The following is a 22,490-nucleotide window of genomic DNA, read 5'->3' as shown; positions in this document are numbered from 1 at the left end:
AGCTTTATTAACTCAATGACACTTTTTTTTACATTGTTTGCAAACTGATACGTGACACATATTAATGCCAAAATAACAAGCAAAACAGGCAAGCCCAACTTCCCTGAATGACGGGTCACCACTGGCCCTCTTGTGTGATGTATTTTCATGCAGGGAGTATTAGTGGAGGTGAGAGAGCTGTGATGGACCATACTATTGGGATAGATTTATTCACTGATCTTGGACTTGATTTACCTTCAGTTAGAACCATTCCATAAACAATGACACTGTGAAATCTAGTATTGTAGTGCAAGAATATGGAAGATTTTCTAATGTGATTAATTTGGAGTAGAGTGCTTGGAAACTGCAAGATATGAACAAGTGTTGTGTTCAAATTAATGTTATTTGTCACATGCACCGAATACAACAGGTGTAGAAATTCTTACTTACGAGCCCTTTCCCAACAATGCAGAGTTAAAAAGAAATATACGAGCAAATAAAAATACAATCTACAGTTGTCTCCTATCTTCCAGACTGGACAACAGGCCTAGTAGGTAAAGGCATATCTGAGATTTTAGGTGTCATCATAATCTGACCACGACGGATTTGTTTTTTTCGGGGGTCTCTGCCCGTCATGAGTTATTTTCTGATTCTCCGCCCTTCTCTCAAAGCGTGCACTTGCCTGCAAAGAGCAGAACCACAGCAACAACAAAAAACGACCTAGAAGCCATTGACTGTAAATGTGTCTTCGGGCTTTAAATTATGTAATAGAAAAATCAGTAAATACAGATACAATTCTCACCATATTAATACCATATGTAAAGGAAAAAATACTCTCGTTGAAGCTGAAAGGGGGCGGGAAGAGGATTCCAACCCATGGTTGCAGATTGGGTATGTCAGTGAAGTCACGCCCCTAGGTGGAGTCCTCTACGATTTTGATGCACGGTTGAAATACTCACACTTGTAGGCTTAGCGTTCTTTAATTTGAGTTCAGCAGCCGCGAGGTTTGTTGTCTAAAGCGGGGAAACTGTTGTTGCTTTCCAACTTAAGGAAAGGGATAAACACGGATTTCAAAATCTGGCAAGATCCACCTTTCTCTGTGCTGGATTTTAAACCGTGAAACTTCGAGGTTTTTCTTTTAGATTTTCTTTTTGTTTAGAAAACCTAAAATATGGGAGCTCAGTTGTCCAAGGGTGGAGTAGCTGTTGAGGGGAAAGCGGTCGCCGACCCGGCTGTCGCTAAAACAAATGGCCAGGTAAGACAAGTCCAGTTGCATGCTTCTACATTTGGCACCCAACGCCCTCGTCCAGCGTGAGTTGCATGGGCAACGTGTTAACGTTACCAGACTTGCGAGACCTCACGCCTACCAGTGAACATTATATTTAACGTTACTTACTAATTAGCTAAATCATATTTGGATGAAAACCTCATGTTTCGATGGTATTTTGTTTTAAAATGTGTTAAGGGGTTAACCACCAAACCCCTTTGTTAAATTCGTCTCGAACTTTTTGCCTAATAAAGTAACACCAGGGCAGTTTTAATTCAACTAGCTCTCTCATGAGTTGGCGCTATAAGTTGGCAGCGATCGCCCACTCGCCGAACAACAGATGCACAGGATGCAAATGGAGTTTGCTCGAGGCTTGAAAACAATGTGCACGGGGCCAGCAAAGCCTTGTATATTTAAAAAAGCTCTCGGACTATGTTGTGCTATTTTCGATGTACTCCTTCATTTGTAGAGATGAAAACATTACATTGTAAAGTCAAACCTTGTTTTATTGCACATGCCGCTCGCATGCCCGTTATCTGGATGATGACTCGCTATACTACTGTAGCTGATGGTTGTAAAAATGGGTGCAATTGCCAGTCTACTGTCTCATTGAGGCGGCACGCCTACCAGTTGGTGCATTCTCTGGTTAATTTACATTTTCTTTGGCCTAAAGATTATAGGAGATACAATTTTTATATTCAAGTTTGATATCACAAATTTACATAACATACATTTTTAGATCGTTTGGGTTATTTGAATAGCAAGAAATATACAAATGTACGATATTGACATTTTGCAACGAATAGCACAACTAATCTGCTTCTTAATTTGATCGGAGTCCTTTGTTCCAAAATTCGGATTGCTGTTGTCGCGGAGCACTTATGCCTCCACGTGGTCGATGGGAGTAATGCAAACTAGCTGTGCATATGAAGCGTTTTGATGTGCATTTGACCCGGTCAAATAATTGTCCACAATGACAACCTGTTATACTTGGTTGGCCATACACCACAATCTAATAAATTCGCTCCCGAAAAAAGCAGTCTGTCTTTTTATCCCACGAGCCATTTCCTTGGTCCACATTTGCCTGTATACTTATGAATCAATTGCATACAGGTATGGGCTGCTGTAACGTTCTCCCCAATACCAGTTTATTTTGATAATTGAATTGTTCTCCACATATGTGTAAATGGTTTCTCGCTGTTGTCCACAGGAGAACGGCCATGTTAAAACCAATGGAGATGTCTCTGCCAAGCCCGATGGGGATGCAGCTGCCGTAGACGGGAATGGCATAGCCGAGCCAGCCAAACCGGGTGAGGTGGGTGCTGGCGATGCCATCGAGGCCGCCCCTGCTGCTGAAGGAGATGCGGTCAAGGCCGAAGGGGAGGCCGCAAAGGATGCCAAGAAGAAGAAGAAATTCTCCCTGAAGAACTCCTTCAAGTTCAAGGGCATCTCGCTGAGGAAGACCAAGAAGAATAGTGAGGAGGGCAAGGAGGCTGCCTCCCCCACGGCAGAGGACAAGCCAGAGGAGAATGGCCACGCAGCCAAGGAGACCAAAGAGGAGACGCCGGCTACCGAGCCTGTGGCAGAGGCCAAGGAGGAGGCCACTCTGGCCCCAGAAAGCGAGGCAGCAGCAGCAGAGGAAGCCCCTCCAGCAGAGGAAGCCCCCGCCGAGGAGGCTGCCACCCCTGCAGAGGTCACGACACCCGCAGCATCCGAGGCCGAGCCCAAGGCAGAGTGACCGTGCCCGTCACGGCTACTTGAACGTTATTTCCAAGATTAAAGTATATATGAGAGACTCGTGCCACATTCTTAACGTTATAAACAAAACTACAAACGAAGACAAATGAAGAAGGATATATCACATTTGCTGATTCAGCCACCAGTTCACTGCCTTTATCATTTCTCTGCTGATTGGAATCTCACCGGCCCTCTCATGATGAAACTGTTGGCTTACGGTGCCCCCTCATGGTACTTACTGGAACTGGCGCGTGGGGAAGGTTTTGGATTGGATGTAGAACGAATCTGGAATACTGACTTATTTTCCCAATTCATGGAGACGCATCCTTTTAACCTCGTGGCAGCCCTATAACATATTCATTTCTTATATCTTGGGATCTAATAGTTGACAGTGGTTATGGAGCAGGGCAGACCATCTCCTTCACTCAAAATGACTGTTATATGGACATAAACCGTTCAAATGATCTTACTCATTTCTTGAATTCTACATTCCTATGTTTTACCCCCAAATTTCAAGTATTTTGTGCTGTATAGGAAAAACACATTAAACCAGGGGAGGTGGAAAAGGCAACGTCTTTGTGCATTTTGATAATTTTCTGGCTAAAACCACATTTGCGCTTTCTGGGTCTTGTAGTATTCACATTTCAGAGTTTATGATGCAGGGGTTGGGGTTGTGTACAAAATGTGCTTTTTATCTGCAATTTGTCTCTGTAAATATGTTTTGGCCAATATCTTTGGTTCTTTTATTTTGCTATTGTTTTAAAGATGTTCATGGTTTTATTGTAACTTTTAATAAGGGTAAATAAATGTTTGATCCCCTCTGCTCGTGTTTTGCCTCTGTCATCCTAAACCATGTGGGAGAGGTTCATCTTGGGATAGGATTACCAGGGGCAGTTTTTATACCCACACAGCTCTTGAAAATGGACGAATGCACCACATGAATTGCCTCCAAGACCTTCGATCAGTACATCTTCACAGAGCTCCAAGAGGATGGCTGAGGTGAAGAACTTTATAGACTGACAAGGTACCATACTTATGAATTGAGCCACAGTATGTCAGTATCACGCTTGGCTACAAGTGCGTTCTCTTCTCACATCTCAGACTATACTATAACCTTACAATTTGAAAATATTTATTACTTGCCAAAACAAGCTGTATGTCAAGGAAAGTTTGGCTAAAGTTAGAAGACCAACTAATTGGCACCAATCAATCATCAATTTGTGCACTTTCTACAAATCCATGTCAAAGATTTTAACTGCGATTGGAGCCTAAACTTCCAAAGAGCAACTGGTAAGGAAGAAACCTATACTGAAGATGGGTGGTTTTTCTATACAATGTGGCCTTGGTTGGAAATTAGGTTGTGAGCGTGGAAGACTGGGTGATCTGGAGTGTATATATTGTACAAGTTCAGGGAGGTCCCTCCGTTGTCTCATTTAGTTCAATAATGAATAGATAACCGGTTCTGGTGCAATCTCTCAGAGCATTGCTCACCTTAACCAGAGGGATTGGGTTAAAAGCAAAAAAACACTTTGGTTGAATGTGTTCAGTTGTGCAACTGACTAGGTATCCCCCTTCCTGTCACCCTAGCCGTAAGGTCAAATTGCTGAATTGAAGTGAGCAGACACACGTGACATTTGGCCCTATCCAGACTCAATTATAGAGCACCTAGGCACACTTCTGTAATCTGTACATTGAATGGATGTCTATAACAACGTCGTAGTGTCACCTTGCCATCTCATGGGCTTGGTAGAATTTTTATCATACTGCTTAAAACTATCCAAGTATAATCCTCAAAAGTGAATGCATAACCAAAGCAATTGCATACTTTTTCTGAATAATTAGATACACTAAAACTCAATGATTTGGTGGTGTAGTGACAGTGGGATAAAGGCAGTTTTGGGGAATCTACTCTGGAAATAGTCTTGTTTTTAAACCTTTATTTAATTAGACAAGTCAGTTAAGAACAAAATTCTTATTTACAATGACAGCCTACTGGGGAACAGTGGGTTAACTGCCTTGTTCAGTGGCAGAACAACAGATTTTTACCATGTCAGCTCGGGGATTCAATCACGCAACCTTTCGGTTACTGGCCCAACACTAACCACTAGGTAGCTTGGTAAAGGGCAGGTAGCCAATTACTTCACAGTAGAAGTTAAGCTACACTAAAGCTACCCGTAAGAATTAAGTTTACTTTGAAAAAGTATTTAACTACTTCCAAACTACTTTGGAAAATTATGTGAATCTGAAATGTAATCGACCACAAATTGCAAGAACAAATCACTTTGGGGTCATATGTTAACAAGGTGTAATTTTGCCTGTTAAACATGTTTCAAGTGATAATTAGGAAGGACGGTGCTGAAAAATAAAGGACATTATTTCCTACTTCACCCATATTTAATTTTTGCAAGAAAAAGTAGTGTATACTAGATTGTTAGTTACACTGCTACATGGCTACTGAAAACTACCTAGATTGGAGTTTAGTTTCAACTATCCCCAAGCTAGTGCAAAATATACACTAAACTAAAATATAAACGTATAAATGTAAAGGGTTGGTCCCATGTTTCATGAGCTGAAATAAAAAAATCACAATTGACAGAAGCTTATTTCTCTCAAATGTTATGTCCAAAATGTTTAAATCCCTGTTAGTGAGCATTTCTCCTTTGCCAAGCGAATCCATCCACCTGACAGGTGTGGCATATCAAGTAGCTGATTAAACAGCATGATCATTACACAGGTGCAACTTGTGCTGGGGGACAATTAAAGGCCACTTTAAAATGTGCAGTTTTGTCACATAACACAATGCCACAGATGTCTCAAGATTTTAGGGATTGTGCAATTGACATGCTGACTGTAGGAATGTGCACCAGAGCTGTTGCCAGAGATTTTAATGTTCATATCTCTACCACATGCTACCTTGAATGTCGATTTAAAGAATTTGGCAGAAAGTCCAACCAGCCTCACAACCGCAGACCACGTGTAACCACGCTAGTCCAGGACGCACATATTCTGCTTCTTCACCTGCAGGATCATCTGGAGGGGGGTGCTGAGGAGTATGTCTGTCTGTAATAAAAACAAGTATTTTTTAATTGAACCTTTATTTAACTAGGCGAGTCAGTAAGAACAAATTCTTATTTACATTGACGGCCTACCCCGGCCAAACCCAGACGATGCTGGGTTAATTGGCAACGCCCCATGGGACTCCCAATCAAGGCCAGATGTGATGCAGCCTGGATTCAAACTAGGGACTGCAGTGACACCTCTTGCGCAGAGATGCAGTGCCTTAGACCGCTGCGCCACTCGGAAGCGCTTTTGTGGGGGGGGGAATTATGTTTGGCTGGGCCTGGCTACCAAGTGGGTGGGCCTTTGCCCTCCCAGGCTCAGCCATGGGCTATAATATGAGGTTGGTCCCCCCTTTGCTGCTATAACAGCCTCCACTCTTCTGGGAAGACTTTCCACTAGATGTTGGAACGTTGCGGCGGGGACTTCCTTCCATTCAGCCACAAGAGCATTAGTGAAGTTGGACACTGATGTTAGGCGATTAAGCCTGGCTCGCAGTTGGTGTTCCAATTCATCCCAACGGGGTTTGATGGAGTAAAGTGGCGCCGACAAAGATGGTCGCCTCGCTTCGAGTTCTTAGGAAACTGCAATATTGTTTCTGACATTGTTTCTGACATTGTTACCCCAGGCAATCTTAAGTCTTATTACATACACCCAGGAAGAACTATTGGATATAAGAGCAATGTCAACTTACCAACATTACGACCAGGAATACGACTTTCCCGAAGCGGATCCTCTGTTCAGACCACCACCCAGGACAATAGATCTAATCCCAGTATCCAACCCAAAACAACGGTGCCTCAGAAGGGGCAGATGGAGCGGCCTCCTAGTCAGGCTCCGTAGAGGTGCACACCGCTCCTGAGTATACTACTCGCCAATGTCCAGTCTCTGGACAACGAGGTAGACAAAATTTGAACAAGGGTTGCCTTCCAGGGAGACATCAGAGATGGTAACATTCTGTTTCACGGAAACATGGCTCTCTCGGGATATGTTGTCGGAATCTGTTTAGCCTCCGGGCTTCTCCATGCATCACGCCAGTAGAGATAAACACCTCTCTGGGAAAGAGGAAGGGCGGGCATGTATGCTTTATGATTAAAGACTCATGGTGTAATCATAACAACATACAGGAACTCAAGTCCTTCTGCTCACCCGAACTAGAATTCATTACAATCAAATGCCGGCCATTTTACCTACCAAGAGAATAGTCACAGCTGTGTACATTCCCCCTCAAGCGAACACCAAGACGGCCCTCAAGGAACTTCACTGGACTCAAGGTAAACTGGAAACTATATATCCAGAGGCTGCATTTATTGTAACTGGGGATTTTAACAAAGCAAATATGAGAACAAGGCTATCTAAATTCTATCAGCATATTGATTGCACGACACACAGGGCTAATAATCTCGACCACTGCTACTCTAACTTCCTCAATGCATACAAAGCCCTTCCCCGCCCTCCCTTCAGAAAATCCGACCAGGCGCCATCTTTCTTGTATCGTCTTATTAGCAAAAACTCAAACAGCATGTACCAGTGACGAGAACCATTCAAAGCGATCAGAAGCCACGCTTCAAAATTGTTTTGATCACGTGGACTGTATCAGCCTCAGAGAACAACATTGACCTATATGCTGACTCGGTGAGTGCATTTATAAAGAAGTGCATTGGAGATGTTGTACCCACTGCGACTATTAAAACCTACCCTAACCAGAAACTGTGGCTGGACTGCACTTCCCTCAAGGCTCTCCAGAGGGTGGTGTGGTCTGCACAACGCATCATGGGTGGAAAACTACCTGCCCTCCATGACACCTACAGCACCCGATGTCACAGGCAGGCCAAAAAGATCATCAAGGACAACAACCACCCGAGCCACTGCCTGTTCACACCGCTATCATCCAGAAGGCGAGGTCAGTAAAGGTGCATCAAAGCTGGGAAAGAGAAGCTGTTTTTCAGTCTCTATCTCAAGGCCATCAGACTGCTAAACAGCAATCACTAACTCAGAGTGGCTGCTGCCTACATTGAGACCCAATCACTGGACACTTTAATAAATGGATCACTAGACATTTTAAACAATGCCACTTTAAATAATGCCACTTTAATAATGTTTACATATCTTACATTACATCACATGTATATACTGTATTTTATACCATCTTTTGCACCTAGCCTATGCTGCTCGGCCATCGCTCATCCATGTACTTATATGTACATATTCTCATTCACCCCTTTAGATTTGTGTGCATTAGGTAGTTGTTGGGGAATTGTTAGATTTCTTGTTAGATATTACTGCACTGTCGGAACTAGAAGCACAAGCATTTCGCTAACCATGTGTATGTGACCAATAAAATTTGATTTGATGGGGTTGAGGTCAGGGTTCTGTGCAGGCCAGTTAATTTCTTCCACACTGATCTCGACAAACCATTTCTGTATGGACCTCGCTTTGTGCGTGCTGAAACAGGAAATGGCCTTCCCCAAACTGTTGCCACAAAATTGGAAGCGCAGAATCATCTAGAATGTCATTGCATGCTGTAGTGTTAAGATTTCCCTTCAATGGAACTAAGGGGCCTAGCCCAAACCATAAAAAAACAGCTCAGACCATTATTCCTCCCACACCATAGTTTACAGCTGGCACTATGCATTTGGGCAGGCAGCGTTTAATAAATATTTTTTTTTACCTTTATTTAACTAGGCAAGTCAGTTAAGAACAAATTCTTATTCACAAAGATGCCCTACCAAAAGGCCTCCTGCGGAGACGGGGCCTGGGGTGTAAAAAAAATCTAAATACAATATAAATATAGGACAAAACGTGCTGAAAGAGAGACAACACTACATAAAGAGAGACCTAAGACAAAAACATAGCAAGGCAGCAACACATGACAACACAGCATGGTAGCAACAAAAATGGTACAAACATTATTGGGCACAGTCAACAGCACAAAGTCCAAGAAGGTAAAGACAACAGTACATCACACAAAGCAGCCACAACTGTCAGTAAGAGTGTCCATGATTTAGTCTTTGAATGAAGAGACGGAGATAAAACTGTCCAGTTTGAGTGTTTGTTGCAGCTCGTTCCAGTCGCTAGCTGCAGCGAATTGAAAAGAGGAGCGACCCAGGGATGTGTGTGCTTTGGGGACCTTTAACAGAATGTGACTGGCAGACCGGGTGTTGTATATGGAGGATGAGGGCTGCAGTAGAAAGCTCAGATCGGGGGGAGTGAGGCCTAAGAGGATTTTATAAATAAGCATCAACCAGTGGGTCTTACGACTGGTATACAGAGATGACCAGTTTACAGAGGAGTATAGAGTGCAGTGATGTGTCCTATAAGGAGCATTGGTGGCAAATCTGATGGCCGAATGGTAAAGAACATCTAGCTGCTCGAGAGCACCCTTATCTGCCAATCTATAAATGATGTCTCCATAATCTAGCATGGGTAGGATGGTCATCTGAATCAGGGTTAGTTTGGCAACTGGGGTGAAAGTGGAACGATTACGATAGAGGAAACCAAGTCTAGATTTGACTTTAGCCTGCAGCTTCTCCTGGCATCCACCAAACCCAGATTTGTTTGTTGGACTGACAGATGGTGAAGCGTGATTCATCACTCCAGCTGACGCTTGACAACTGACTTGTTGGAAAGGTGGCATCATATGACGGTGCCACATTGAAAGTCTCTGATGTCTTCAGTAAGGCCATTCTACTGCCAATGTTTGTCTATGGAGATTGCATGGCTGTGCTCTTGATTTTATACACCTGTCAGCAATGGGTGTGGCTGAAATAGCCAAATCCACTCACTTGAAGGGGTGTCCACATACTTTTGTATATATACTGTAATTCTACCACAAAGTACAAGTTTTACCCTAGATTACATATTGGTTTTACATTTACTATAATTTGAGCGATAATACCTCAACTTGGACTCGACTGCGTCCATTTAACTGACAGTCCAACACCTTAGAAATTACACTCAAATGAGGTACAAACCACTTCATGAGGTTGCACTACTAGATGCCAATTTTTTTACGAACTTATTCAAATAGTTGCTTTAAATGCTTTATTCCTGGTAAATTTTTTCTCTTTGTTCTGCAAAACCCCATGGCCTAGTGGTTAGTTAACCAAAACACACATCAATTACAGTGCTCTCAATTGGTAGTTGTGCTTTGTATTGTAATGTCCTTACTGAGGAGATGATGGATGGTTGTTGTTTTACAGTAATAAAGGTTAAAGAGACTCCAGTAGAGTAACTGTTCACTCACAGTTGTAGTTGCAGCATTGTCACTTGTGAGTCTTTGGCACCACCTAGTGTCAAGTGATGGGGCAAAACGATCAAAATACTGACATGTAACTTATACCCATTTCAGACAGAACATGTGGATGGTATATTACCTGTAAAAAATATAAGGCAATGTTTATATGACCTCCATTCAAACAGACCCTAATTTACCACTTTCAGGTATACTCCTTTTATACATATCAGTGGGTAACTGGCAAATTCAGGTGTGGGAAGGTTGTTGTTAAGCCATGGGTGCTGTTTGCATTTCAAATGAGGGAGGTGTTAAACAATGGAAGTGTTAATGAATTTACCTGCAATAAACCAGAGGACCATTCACACAGCCCCAATATCTGTATTTTGGTTACAGGGTCTGTGAAAATGACTAGGTCTTCAGGTATCTTTACCATTTACCCCCTACCCCTTTCCGCAGCCTGGTCTCATAGACTAGATGTAACATAGTAAAATCTAAATCCGGACTCCTGAAATTGGTATGATATGTTACATCTGGTATCGTTACATAAGGCTAAAGGTTACTTAAAGCAAAACACTAAGGTTGGGCGGATGTATGGGTGTATACCGAGAACGTCTACCAACCCAATGTTTAGGTGTTTGAAAAAGAAAGAACATCTGACTATGAGTTATGCGATAGTAAGTCATAATTCTGAGCTTGTCCATCGTTATTATGAGATAGTAAGTCATAGTTATGAGATTGTAAGTCATCATTATGAGATAGTAAGTCGTAATTCTGAGATATTTTAGACATAATTATGATACAGTAGGTATATGATATGTTTAGGCGATCTGTACCACATAAATCCCATGTGCACTTTGCATCAGGCACTCAACTTTCAAGGATAACCTTATGTAAAGCCTATCCTATAGTCAATTAGCCTACACATTGTGTGTGTGAGAATGTGGTTGTGTGTGTGTGTGTGTGTGTGTTAGTGATGCACGGGTTGACTCATTCCCCGAAGTTCCCAGTTATAGCCAGTGTCGGGTTGAAACAATACATAAAGCAAATCCTTTTAAAGTATTATTTTTGTGCAATGTATAGGCCTATCTATAGGCTACATTGAGGTTTTTCTTTCATCACTTTTCAGCTATCTGGCATTAGTGCATAAATGAAGCTTTAGGGACTAACTTTACTGCACCCAGTGCTTGGGTTGGGCCGGAGATGTCTGGAGCGCCATACCGACACTTCTTAACATTTTTGGGGAATTGTGTACCAGCTCCTCCATAAAAACAAAGTCAAAGACAGCACAGGGTGCAGAAATTGCTTCTCCAATAGAAATCCTCGATTACACTTATAAGCAATGTCATCGCGACATTGGCTGGCTAAGCTCATTCATCGAAACATATAACGATGCCGAACTTCGCTTGTGCAGGCCGTCAAGTCAATAAAGTTGTTTTTGACGAAAATGTAAACGTGTCAGTTTGTGACTTTTACAAGGTTGGAGTAATAACATGTTCAACTACTGTAATGGAAATGTTAATGTTTGTGCTTTTCTTATCACTCATTCACTCATGTGCTGTTCTATAAACCAATTTCTGTGTTCATGCAAGTGGGTGACTGAACAAATCCTCACTATCAGTAGCTGCAATTTGGTAACACGCCCAGACTTTGTTTTGATATCTCAGTTTCAAGGTCTCAGCTTAGAGAGAAGAAGCCTCGTGAGGTATTGGTCTGTCACATGTTATGAACCAGTATTGGTCTGTCACATGTTATGAACCAGTATTGGTCTGTCACATGTTATGAACCAGTATTGGTCTGTCACATGTTATGAACCAGTATTGGTCTGTCACATGTTATGAACCAGTATTGGTCTGTCACATGTTATGAACCAGTATTGGTCTGTCACATGTTATGAACCAGTATTGGTCTGTCACATGTTATGAACCAGTATTGGTCTGTCACATGTTATGAACCAGTATTGGTCGGTCACATGTTATGAACCAGTATTGGTCTGTCACATGTTATGAACCAGTATTGGTCTGTCACATGTTATGAACCAGTATTGGTCGGTCACATGTTATGAACCAGTATTGGTCTGTCACATGTTATGAACCAGTATTGGTCTGTCACATGTTATGAACCAGTATTGGTCTGTCACATGTTATGAACCAGTATTGGTCGGTCACATGTTATGAACCAGTATTGGTCTGTCACATGTTATGAACCAGTATTGGTCTGTCACATGTTATGAACCAGTATTGGTCTGTCACATGTTATGAACCAGTATTGGTCTGTCACATGTTATGAACCAGTATTGGTCTGTCACATGTTATGAACCAGTATTGGTCGGTCACATGTTATGAACCAGTATTGGTCTGTCACATGTTATGAACCAGTATTGGTCTGTCACATGTTATGAACCAGTATTGGTCTGTCACATGTTATGAACCAGTATTGGTCTGTCACATGTTATGAACCAGTATTGGTCTGTCACATGTTATGAACCAGTATTGGTCTGTCACATGTTATGAACCAGTATTGGTCTGTCACATGTTATGAACCAGTATTGGTCGTCACATGAATGAAACAAAACGGCAATGATCAATTAAATCATGCAAATAGAACTTGTCTGTGTATTGGCGTATATAAGACAACTGCTGGGACTGCCCAGGGAGAGCTCCTTATTGACATGTGTACTATGGTGCATTGAGTGGGTTGGAACCTCTCTAGCGCACTGACAAATAAACAATGATTCATTTAAAATTGACTTTGAGTGTCCTTGTGTAAGAATTTCCACGACACTACTTAAGACATTCACTCGAATCTAGGTTGTGCATTTAGATTTTGAGAAAATCTAAATGCAAGAAATGCAAGAAATGTTCACTTCTCTCATTGACTTCTCAAGACCAGGCCTGCTCTGCTTGGTCTGCTTTGCAAGCATTCCTGGAAGTCTCACGATGTTGCGCCTCGGAGTTTAGAAACTGTGACAAAGTAGCCTATTCCCCGGCCAGATTCACACACTGAGGCAAAAAAGGTTGATCAAATAAGAATAAAGGCGGGATCTGCATAGAATAGCAATGGAGAGTGGGTATTCATTTCCTGATTCCGCTTTGTTCAAATGTTTTTGCTGCTAGTTTATGAATCTGTGCATGAGAGTAGGCTGTTTGAGACTGCACAAATTGAAAACGTGCCAGTTTGAATGCGAATCACTGTCCAAACTGTCAAATGAGGGTTTGTAAGGACATGAAAAGTCATGGGAATTAGTTAAATAATTTTTGTTAATATAATTCATGAAGGCACACTTTTAAATAAGATCAATGACTTGAAAATCTAGGCTACTTATCATAAATGATAGGAATGACCCTTCAGTGCATGTCTGTGTGTGCTGGGTGTGTGCCATTGCCAGTAGGAAGTTGCCCAAGGAGAAAGAACAGGACATTTCAGCAGCAGATATAAAATAATGACAGACGATAGACAAACTAGATGTCCAATTCAAAACATTACTTGTAGCAGTTATCTCGCTAGCTAACTAAGCATTCATGTCAGTGTAAACCTTCCACCGGCACTGTAGAGCCTAAATAAATCTGCATCATTGAAAAACTGGGATTCCCCTCTATTAAACAGTAGCCATGTAATTGGGACAACACAAAAAATATTCTAAGAATAGCCTAAATTGCAAATAACTTGCTGTGCATAGAGCTCACCTGAAACATTCATATTTGAGCCTTATATATAAACATGTCTAGTTAGATACCTTGCTTTGAAGTAGCCTACATTATCCATTTGATCCCTGATTAGATACCATCTGTAGAGGCACTATCTTTATCAGCATCATAAAAGCTGATAGTATTTCACCTACATAAAATATTAATCAAAGCCAAACTGAAATCAGAAACATGTGTGTCACATGTGCTCCCTCTCCGGCCTCTAGGTCACCAGGCTGCTCGTTATGGTGCACACCTGTCACCAGCGTTACGCGCATCTGAGCATAATGACACTCACCTGGACTCCATCACCTCCTTGATTACCTGCCCTTTATAGGTCACTCCCTTTGGTTTCTTCCCCAGTCGTCATTGTTTCTGTATCATGTTGGCGTGCTTTTTGTGTTTCTTGTGTTTATTGTTGTGTTTGTTTATTAATTAATTAATTAATTAAATTTCACTCCCTGAACTTGCTTCCCGTCTCAGCGTACATCGTTACAATGTGGGTTCGCTTTCTATTTCCTTACAACCGGTCAGACTGATGTAATTTGGGAATTGAACAGAAAACCGTAACATTTTGTTGTTGAGTTACTGCATTTTCTCACCAGTCCCTAAACGTCTATGCTCCCTAAATGTCTTTGCTCCGTGAAAGAAGCAGAGATGACTGAAACATTACCAATGTCAACTTGACTGAAGCATTCATTCTATCATTTATGACATTCTGGTGAGCAAGGGTTTATTTAGTCTTCTAGGACAACATTATGACTGTAGCCTAGAGTGTATTTATGGGTTAGGGTCGGGTGTAGGCCTCAGATTTTCACTTTATCACATATAGTCAGAGGTTGTGGATGGGTTATTACCAATTGTGGGTAGGTGCGGGTGAACAAACAGCTGACCCGCGCACCACTAGTGTTTGTGTGTGAGAGAGAGAAAAAGAGCTAGTGAGAGAGAGCGAGCAAGAGAGAGTGTGGTGATATTGTTCCATATTAACGGTTTGGAGAGTTTTGTTGATATGAGTTGGTGCCTGTTTGACATCAGATTGAATTCATTCAATTCAATCCATTAAAGGGGCAATCTGGGATTTTTTACTTCCATCGTATATAGCCATTGATTCTTGAAGAATGTAACTCAAATGGCTCATGAGTAAAGGTCCAAAATATAAGCTTGCAGCATGGCTAATACCACATCACAGCCATGATTTAAAAAAATGTCATAACATATGGCCTCACGTATTATTGCTTAAATATCTTATTTTGACTTACTATCTCATACTTGACTTAGTATCTCATTATCAAGGGTTGGAACTGGTTCAAGGAACAGAACCAAAAACCGGAAAATAACAAATTATTTGAAAATGAAACCTGAAACAAAAGTGATCTATACTGTTCTTGAACAATACTGGTATTTTAAAAGCATATGAACTGATTCATAATGTGTTGTGGAAATTCTAACCAAAAGGAAGATAGACTGCAGATTCTTCAAAACAACAACATTAAGATTTTCACATCTGGAGAGGTTAACAATCACTCAATGTTTCACCGAGTCGTGGCTGAACGACAACATGGATAACAAACAGCTGGCTGGGATTTACGTGTATCGGCAAGATAGAACAGCTGCCTCCGGTAAGACAAGGGGTGGAGGTCTGTGTCTACTTGTCAATAACAGCTTGTGCACAAAATCTAATATTAATCAAGGCACTTATGCTAAGGGATTTTTTTTTAATCAATAATGACTAATTATGTATACATTTCAATCAGGACTGACTAATCAGAAAACTATTATGTTACTGTATAGATGTATGAATTTTCTTTTAACCTTAGTACTGAATATAATGTGTGTAAATATAATCAAGAATTAGAACAATGACTGTCTGTTCCTTGGTAGAAATGAATGAACTTATCGCTAGACTGTCTAGAATGCTTATCTACACAGGCAGACCTTGGCTCTGGTCATAAAGTATGGTCATAAAGTCTTGAGAACCATACAGCCAATGTACTGGAGCGGAGATGAGACGGGGTAGTACGAAAACTAATGACGTCATCTTCCGTTTATAACCAGTGGTAAACTGTATCATGTTCAGTACTCTTGAGAATAAACGCAGCTGGTTAATTTTTGAGACTGGTCTCTGTCCATGTTATGCAAATAAGAGTCTTACAAATTCTTAGGAATTGACAGAGTGTTTCATTTTAATTGGGTATTAAAACATAGAGGAATATAATTCTTGTAACAACTTAACACCCCTCAAAGTAAAAAACTGCACTGTTAGTCACATGTTGTCAATTGGATTGGCTTTTGATCCAGTCCTGAAACACCCTTGTCTGCTTATCAAGGTCCTGTTGAGCACCTTATGTGTTGAGGCTACAATGTGATTAGACCAGGGCTTGAACAAAAGCCATTCAATGAATCAGGGATCAAATTAGGTTACTTCAGACAAAGGTATCTAACTTTATAGATATTGTCAGCTCAGGGATTTGAACTTGCAACCTTCCGGTTACTAGTCCAACACTCTAAGCACTAGGCTACCCTGCCGACCCATTTATGAAGGAACACTTTTAAATATTATGAATCACTTAAATCTAGATATCGTCTGAATGACCCTGCAGTGAGTGTGCTGCGTTTGTGCCTGTGCTATATACAGTATATATATAGCCCATATAGCCGACATACTGTATATAGCACAGGCACAAACGCAGCACACTCTATGGGTTCCACTAGATGTCAACAGTCTTTAGAACCTTGTTTGATGCTTCTACTGTGAAGTGGGGGCGAATGAGAGGGGAATGAGTAAGGTCTCTCCCAGAGTGCCACGAGCTGACCATGCTCGTTCATGTGATAGTTAGCTTGCGTTCCATTGCATTTCTGACAAAGGAATTCTCTGGTTGGAACATTATTGAAGATTTATGTTAAGAACATCCTAAAGATTGATTCTATACTTCGTTTGACATGTTTCTACGGACTGTAACAGAATTTTTTGACTTTTCGTCTGCTTCTAGTGATCGCGCGTCATGAATTTGGAATACTGGGCTAAACGCGCTAACAAAAAGGAGATGTTTGGACATAAATTATTAACTTTATCAAACAATCAAACATTTATTGTGGAACTGGGATTCCTGGGAGTGTATTCTGATGAAGATCATCAAAGGTAAGTTAATATTTATAATGCTATTTCTGACTTCTGTTAACTCCAACATGGCGGATATCTGTTTGGGGTGTGTTGATCTCTGAGCGCCATACTCAGATTATTGCATGGTTTGCTTTTTCCGTAAAGTTTTTTTGAAATATGATACAGCGGTTGCATTAAGGAGAAGTATATCTTAAATTCTGTGAATAACACTTGTATCTTTTATCAATGTTTATTATGAGTATTTCTGTAAATTGATGTGGCTCTTTGCAAATTCACGGGATGTTTTGGAGGCAAAGCCAAATGTAAACTGAGGTTTTTGGATATAATTTCATTTTACAACAAAGGCCGACTCCACCTAACTTTGGCTTGTAGTCCATGTCTGCAATAAACTACAATGTGAACTGAATGTTTGTTTACTGTCTCTGACTGTCCATTATTTAGTATTATTTTTTACCTTCACACAAAGTCTTTCAGGTGTATAGGTTTTCGGATGGCCCTACCAGACCTTGTGTGGGGAGTGTTGATTACATCAGGAGGTGCTTGACCTGAGATGTTTGGATCTTCTTGTTGAGGTGCAGCGTCCACCTCTAGGTTGTGTTCAACACCCTGCTGGGCGTCAGCTGGTGCTCTGTTTACTGGCTCTGTGCCAGGCTCCTCAACAGTGGGGAAATCCTCCTCTATTTCTCTCCTCTACCTCAGGTATTGCCTGTTCCTCCTGAAGACTTGTCCCTGTTCTGCCTTTACCTCATAGGACCTTTGCTCCACAGGTCTGACTACTGTGGCCCTCTGCCACCACTGTTTCTGTCCTGTGAGTGGCTGAACTCTCACCCTCTCATCTCGTTGCAGAGGTGTAGTAGAACTTTGCCTGTTTCTGCTGTCTTTCTTTGAACTTCTCCAGCTGACAGTTTGCCATCACCGGTCCCAGAAGATGTTCACTCATTATAAGTAGTGTCCGTTTGTACGTCTTCCCACGTCTTCCCTGCACCATTGCAGGGATGCCGTCTGTTCCTTGTGACGGGGTATTTATGTGATCCAGCATGGCCAGGTATGGGTCAGCATCTGCTCTCTTTGCTTTTGCCATCAGTCTTTGGGCTGTTTTCACTGCCGATTCCACTTTCCCATTACTTTGCAGGTATCCTGGAGACAATGTTTTGTGTGTAAAGTCTTGCTGAAACTTCGGAACTCGTCTGAAGAGTACTGGGGACCATTGTCTAAGTAAAGGATGTCAGGTATCCCATAGCGTGCAAAGTGTGTCTTCAGTTTTCGAATGACCGTTTTCGACTGTGTGTTCTCCAAATGGTCCACTTCCCAGAAGTTGGAGAGATAATCAACTGTGACCATGTAGTCTCTGACGTTGAACTGGAACAGGTCAGTCCCTATTTTTTCCCAGGGATGCTTTGGTGCTTCATGTTGCCTCAATGTTTCTTTCTGCTGCAGTGCAGGTGCTACATTGTGCCATATATGTTCTCAGCTGTGCATTCATGCCTGGCCAGTAGACACAATCACAAGCTCTTCTCAGACATCCCTCTGTTCCTATGTGTGAGTAATGGATTCTCTGCATTATCTCTGACCTGACGGCAGTAGGCACAATGACTCGCTCACCTCTGAAGATAACTCCATTTTGCACACTCAGCTCATCTCTGTTGTGATAATACATGGCTACTTCCAAGGGTACATGTCCTTTCACTTCAGGCCACCCCTGCAGGATCACATTTTTCAGTGTCTGGAGCTCCCGGTCCAGCTCAGTGCCTCTCTGGATGTGCTTTAGTCTCTCGCTTGACACAGGGAGGTAGTGTATCATATTGATTGATTCCACTTCGACCTCCACGGGGCCTCCGCTGTCTTGTTCTGTGAGGTACGCCCTGCTCAGGGTGTCGGTCAACACCACATGTTTTCCCGGAACGTATCGGAGACTGACCTCGTAGTTTTTGAGTCTCATGAGCATGCGTTGTAGTCTTTTAGGTGCGCTGAGGAGAGGCTTTGTCATGATGCTCTCCAGAGGCTTGTGATCTGACTGCACATCCACAGTTCGTCCATATGTGAATTGGTGGAACCTCTCCATGCCAAACACCACTGCAAGCAGCTCCTTCTCTATCTGTGCATACCCTTTTTCAGTCTCTGTCAGGGCTCTGCTGGCGTATACTATTGGTTGTCCTCCCTGCATCAAGGCTGCTCCTAATCCACTTTCTGAAGCATCACACTGTAGTACAAGCTGCTCTGTTGGGTTGTAGTATTTCAGCACAGGGGTCTGTGCAATGGTATCCCTGATTTTATTGAAAGCCTGCTCATGTCTACTCCCACAGTGAGTCCTTGTGTGCTAGCCATTGCAGTGGCTCGCAGAGCTCCGTGGCATGGCTGCAGAACTTGGCTACGTAGTTTACCACGCCCAGGAAGCGCTGCACCCCCTGCACATCTGTAGGCCTAGGCATCTATTTGATGGCTGTCACTTTTCCTGGGTCCACTTTCAACCCCTCTGATGTTAGCAGGTGGCCAATGTAGAGAACGTCAACAAGATGAGTAGGCCTAACACGGAACCCAAACCGTCTGCGCACGTGCGCAATCGTGCATAAATTTATTTTGTCCCCCCATACCAAACGTGATCTCAACACGCAGGTTCAAATCCACAGTCGCCGCTTCATCATTGTCTCCTTCTCCCACAATCAGGATGTCATCTGCAATGATTTTGACTCCTGGAAGACCTTCCATTGCCTGGTTCAACTTCCTCTGAAAGATCTCTGGGGCTGGACTGATTCCCATTGGCATGCGCAGCCACCTGTAGAATCCCATGGGAGTAGAGAATGTGATGAGATAGCTGGATTCCTCCTCCAGTTCCACATGCCAAAATCCGTTTTTTACATCACAAACAGAGAACACGCGTGCTCTGTTCAGATCTGGCAGCACGTCTTCAATAGCGGGAAGTGGGTAATGACTCCTCTTGAGTGCCTTGTTGAGAGGTTTCGGATCAATACTCACTTAGTGTTCCAGACGGTTTCTACACTACGATCTGGCTGCTAATCCAATCTGTGCTTTTTTCAACTGCTTTTATCATCCTTTTCTCTAGTGACTTTGGCCCTAGTGTGATGCAGAGAACATCCTCACTGCTCTCTGAGTCAGCTAACGCATTTTCCATTGCCAGGACTCTGTTTCTCTTGCTGGTCCCTGCACTTTTTCAAACTGTAGAGAAGTGATTGTTTTCTCCACAGGGTTTGCATTTTTGTCCATATGCAGGGCATTTTTCATTTTTTCTCTCGTGTCCATCCACAGTATCTGCATTGTATAATGCTCTGTCCCTCTGTAGGGTCTCCTCTCCATCTCAGTCTCTCTTTCTGTGTTACTACATGCACTGCTACAGGGCCCTGCACATTTATGACTTTAGCTCTCTGTCTGGACAGTTCTGCAGCTCGTCCAATCTGTATGCATTTCTGTAAACTGAGATCAGTCTCTCTAAGTAAGCACTCTCTCTTAATAACCTGTTTGGGCTAGGGGGCAGCATTTTCACTTTTGGATGAAAAGTGTGCCCAGAGTAAACTGCCTGCTACTCAGTCCCAGATGCTAATATATGCATATTATTAGTAGTATTGGATAGAAAACACTCTGAAGTTTCTAAAACGGTTTGAATGATGTCTGCGAGTATAACATAACTCATATGGCAGGCAAAAACCTGAGAAAAAATCCAACCAGGAAGTGGGAAATCTGAGTTTGGTTGTTTTTCAACTCAGCCCCTATTGGAGATACAGTGGTCATCTTGCACTTCCTAAGGCTTCCACCAGATGTCAACCGTCTTTAGAACGTTGTTTCAGGCTTCTACTGTGAAGGGGGGCTGAATGAGAGGGCTCGTGACGCACGATCATGAGAGAGTCAGCTCGCGTTCCATTGCTTTTCTACAGACAAAGGAATTCTCCGGTTGGGACATTATTGAAGATTTATGTTAAAAACATCCTAAAGATTGATTATATACTTCGTTTGATATGTTTCTACGACCAGTAATATAACTTTTTGTCTGACCTTTCCGCTGGACTTGCACGCACGTTTGGATTTGTTTACCAAACACCCTAACAAAAGGAGGTATATGGACATAAATTATTAACTTTATCAAACAAATCAAACATTTATTGTGGAACTGGGATTCCTGGGAGTGCATTCTGTTGAAGATCATCAAAGGTAAGTGAATATTTATAATGCTAATTCTGACAAATGTTGACTACACAACATGGAGGATATCTTTTTGGCTTGTTTGGGCTCTGAACGCTGTATTGCATGGTGTGCTTTTTCCGTAAAGTTACAAACAAATCTGACACAGAGGTTGCATTAAGGAGAAGTTTATCTAAAGTTCCATGTATAATAGTTGTATCTATTATCAATGTTTATGAGTATTTCTGTGAATTGATGTGGCTCTCTGCAAAATCACCGCATGTTTTGGGACTACTGAACATAACACGCCAAAGTAAAATGAGATTTTTGGATATAGATATGCACTTTATTGAACAAAACATACATGTATTGTGTAACATGAAGTACTATGAGTGTCATCTGATGAAGATCAAAGGTTAGTGATTAATTCTGTCTATATTTCTGCTTTTTGTGACTCCTCTCTTTGGCTGGAAAAATGGCTGTGTTTTTCTGTGACTTGGTGGTGACCTAACAATCGTTTGTGGAGATTTCGCTGTAAAGCCTTTTTGAAATCAGTCACTGTGGCTGGATTAACAAGAATTTTCTTTAAAATGGTGCCTAATACTTGTATGTTTGAGAAATTGGATTTAGGAGATTTCTGTTTGATTTTGGCGCCTTGCAAATTCACTGGCTGTTGGCGAGGGGTTCCGCTGAACCCCAGTTCTAGACAGGTTTTAAGTGTGGGTCACACGTGCCACACACAATCATGTCCCTGATAAGAGAGTCTGTGATTACTCCAAAGTTGCAGGTGGCCACTAGAGTCCTCAATTCAGTGAGATGTCTAAACTCTCATCTCGGCCCTGAATTGGCATGAAAACATTCTCTCAATTGTTTCATTTTTCTTGGGATCACAAAATGCATCCAGTGCTGCAATTACTTCCTCAGAGAGATTGTCTTTTGTACTGCCCACACATAGGGTCTCACAAATCTTTCTACCTTTTACCCCAATGAGATAATACAGTATCTTCACTTTGTAATCCTCAGGTTTTTCTGTCATTGTAAGAGCCATGTACAAATTGAATTCCTCTTTCCATCTTTTCCAGGTCAGTGCTAAAATACAATCAGTCTATTTTTCCCGGAGGTTTCAGTGCATTTTCCATGGCGATTTATTTGTAGAATGGAACGTTAGCTACTCACGAATCTGCTTGTATCCAATAGACAGCTAGCTTTTAGCATAAAGTCCCTCACAATAGCCAGCTAACGTTGATGTTCGGCGCGATGACTAGCTTGTAAACTCTG

The 22,490-nt window shown here is 42.0% G+C and overlaps 1 protein-coding gene across 1 annotated transcript; it reads left to right on the top strand.

Annotated features, from left to right (window-relative positions):
• Nucleotides 1-882: 882 nt before the first annotated feature.
• Nucleotides 883-3,804, top strand: LOC109903975 (MARCKS-related protein 1-A). The gene is made up of 2 exons (XM_020501020.2): nt 883-1,234; nt 2,457-3,804. The coding sequence occupies exons 1-2, from the start codon at nt 1,151-1,153 to the stop codon at nt 2,982-2,984; spliced, it is 612 nt and encodes a 203-aa protein (XP_020356609.1). The 5' UTR covers nt 883-1,150; the 3' UTR covers nt 2,985-3,804.
• The last annotated feature ends 18,686 nt before the right edge of the window (nt 3,805-22,490 follow it).

The sequence above is a fragment of the Oncorhynchus kisutch genome, linkage group LG14 (genome assembly GCF_002021735.2).
Source record: "Oncorhynchus kisutch isolate 150728-3 linkage group LG14, Okis_V2, whole genome shotgun sequence".
NCBI lineage: Eukaryota > Metazoa > Chordata > Actinopteri > Salmoniformes > Salmonidae > Oncorhynchus > Oncorhynchus kisutch.
The sequence above is the reverse complement of the archived record's forward strand: the minus strand, read 5'-3'. Positions and strand labels throughout refer to the sequence as shown.

Bases quoted from the DNA above. Each gene is read 5' to 3' on its own strand.
- LOC109903975 (XM_020501020.2), top strand. From the start codon at position 1,151: ATGGGAGCTCAGTTGTCCAAGGGTGGAGTAGCTGTTGAGGGGAAAGCG. The intron at 1,235-2,456 runs GTAAGACAAGTC...TGTTGTCCACAG, and splicing joins TCGCTAAAACAAATGGCCAG to GAGAACGGCCATGTTAAAAC.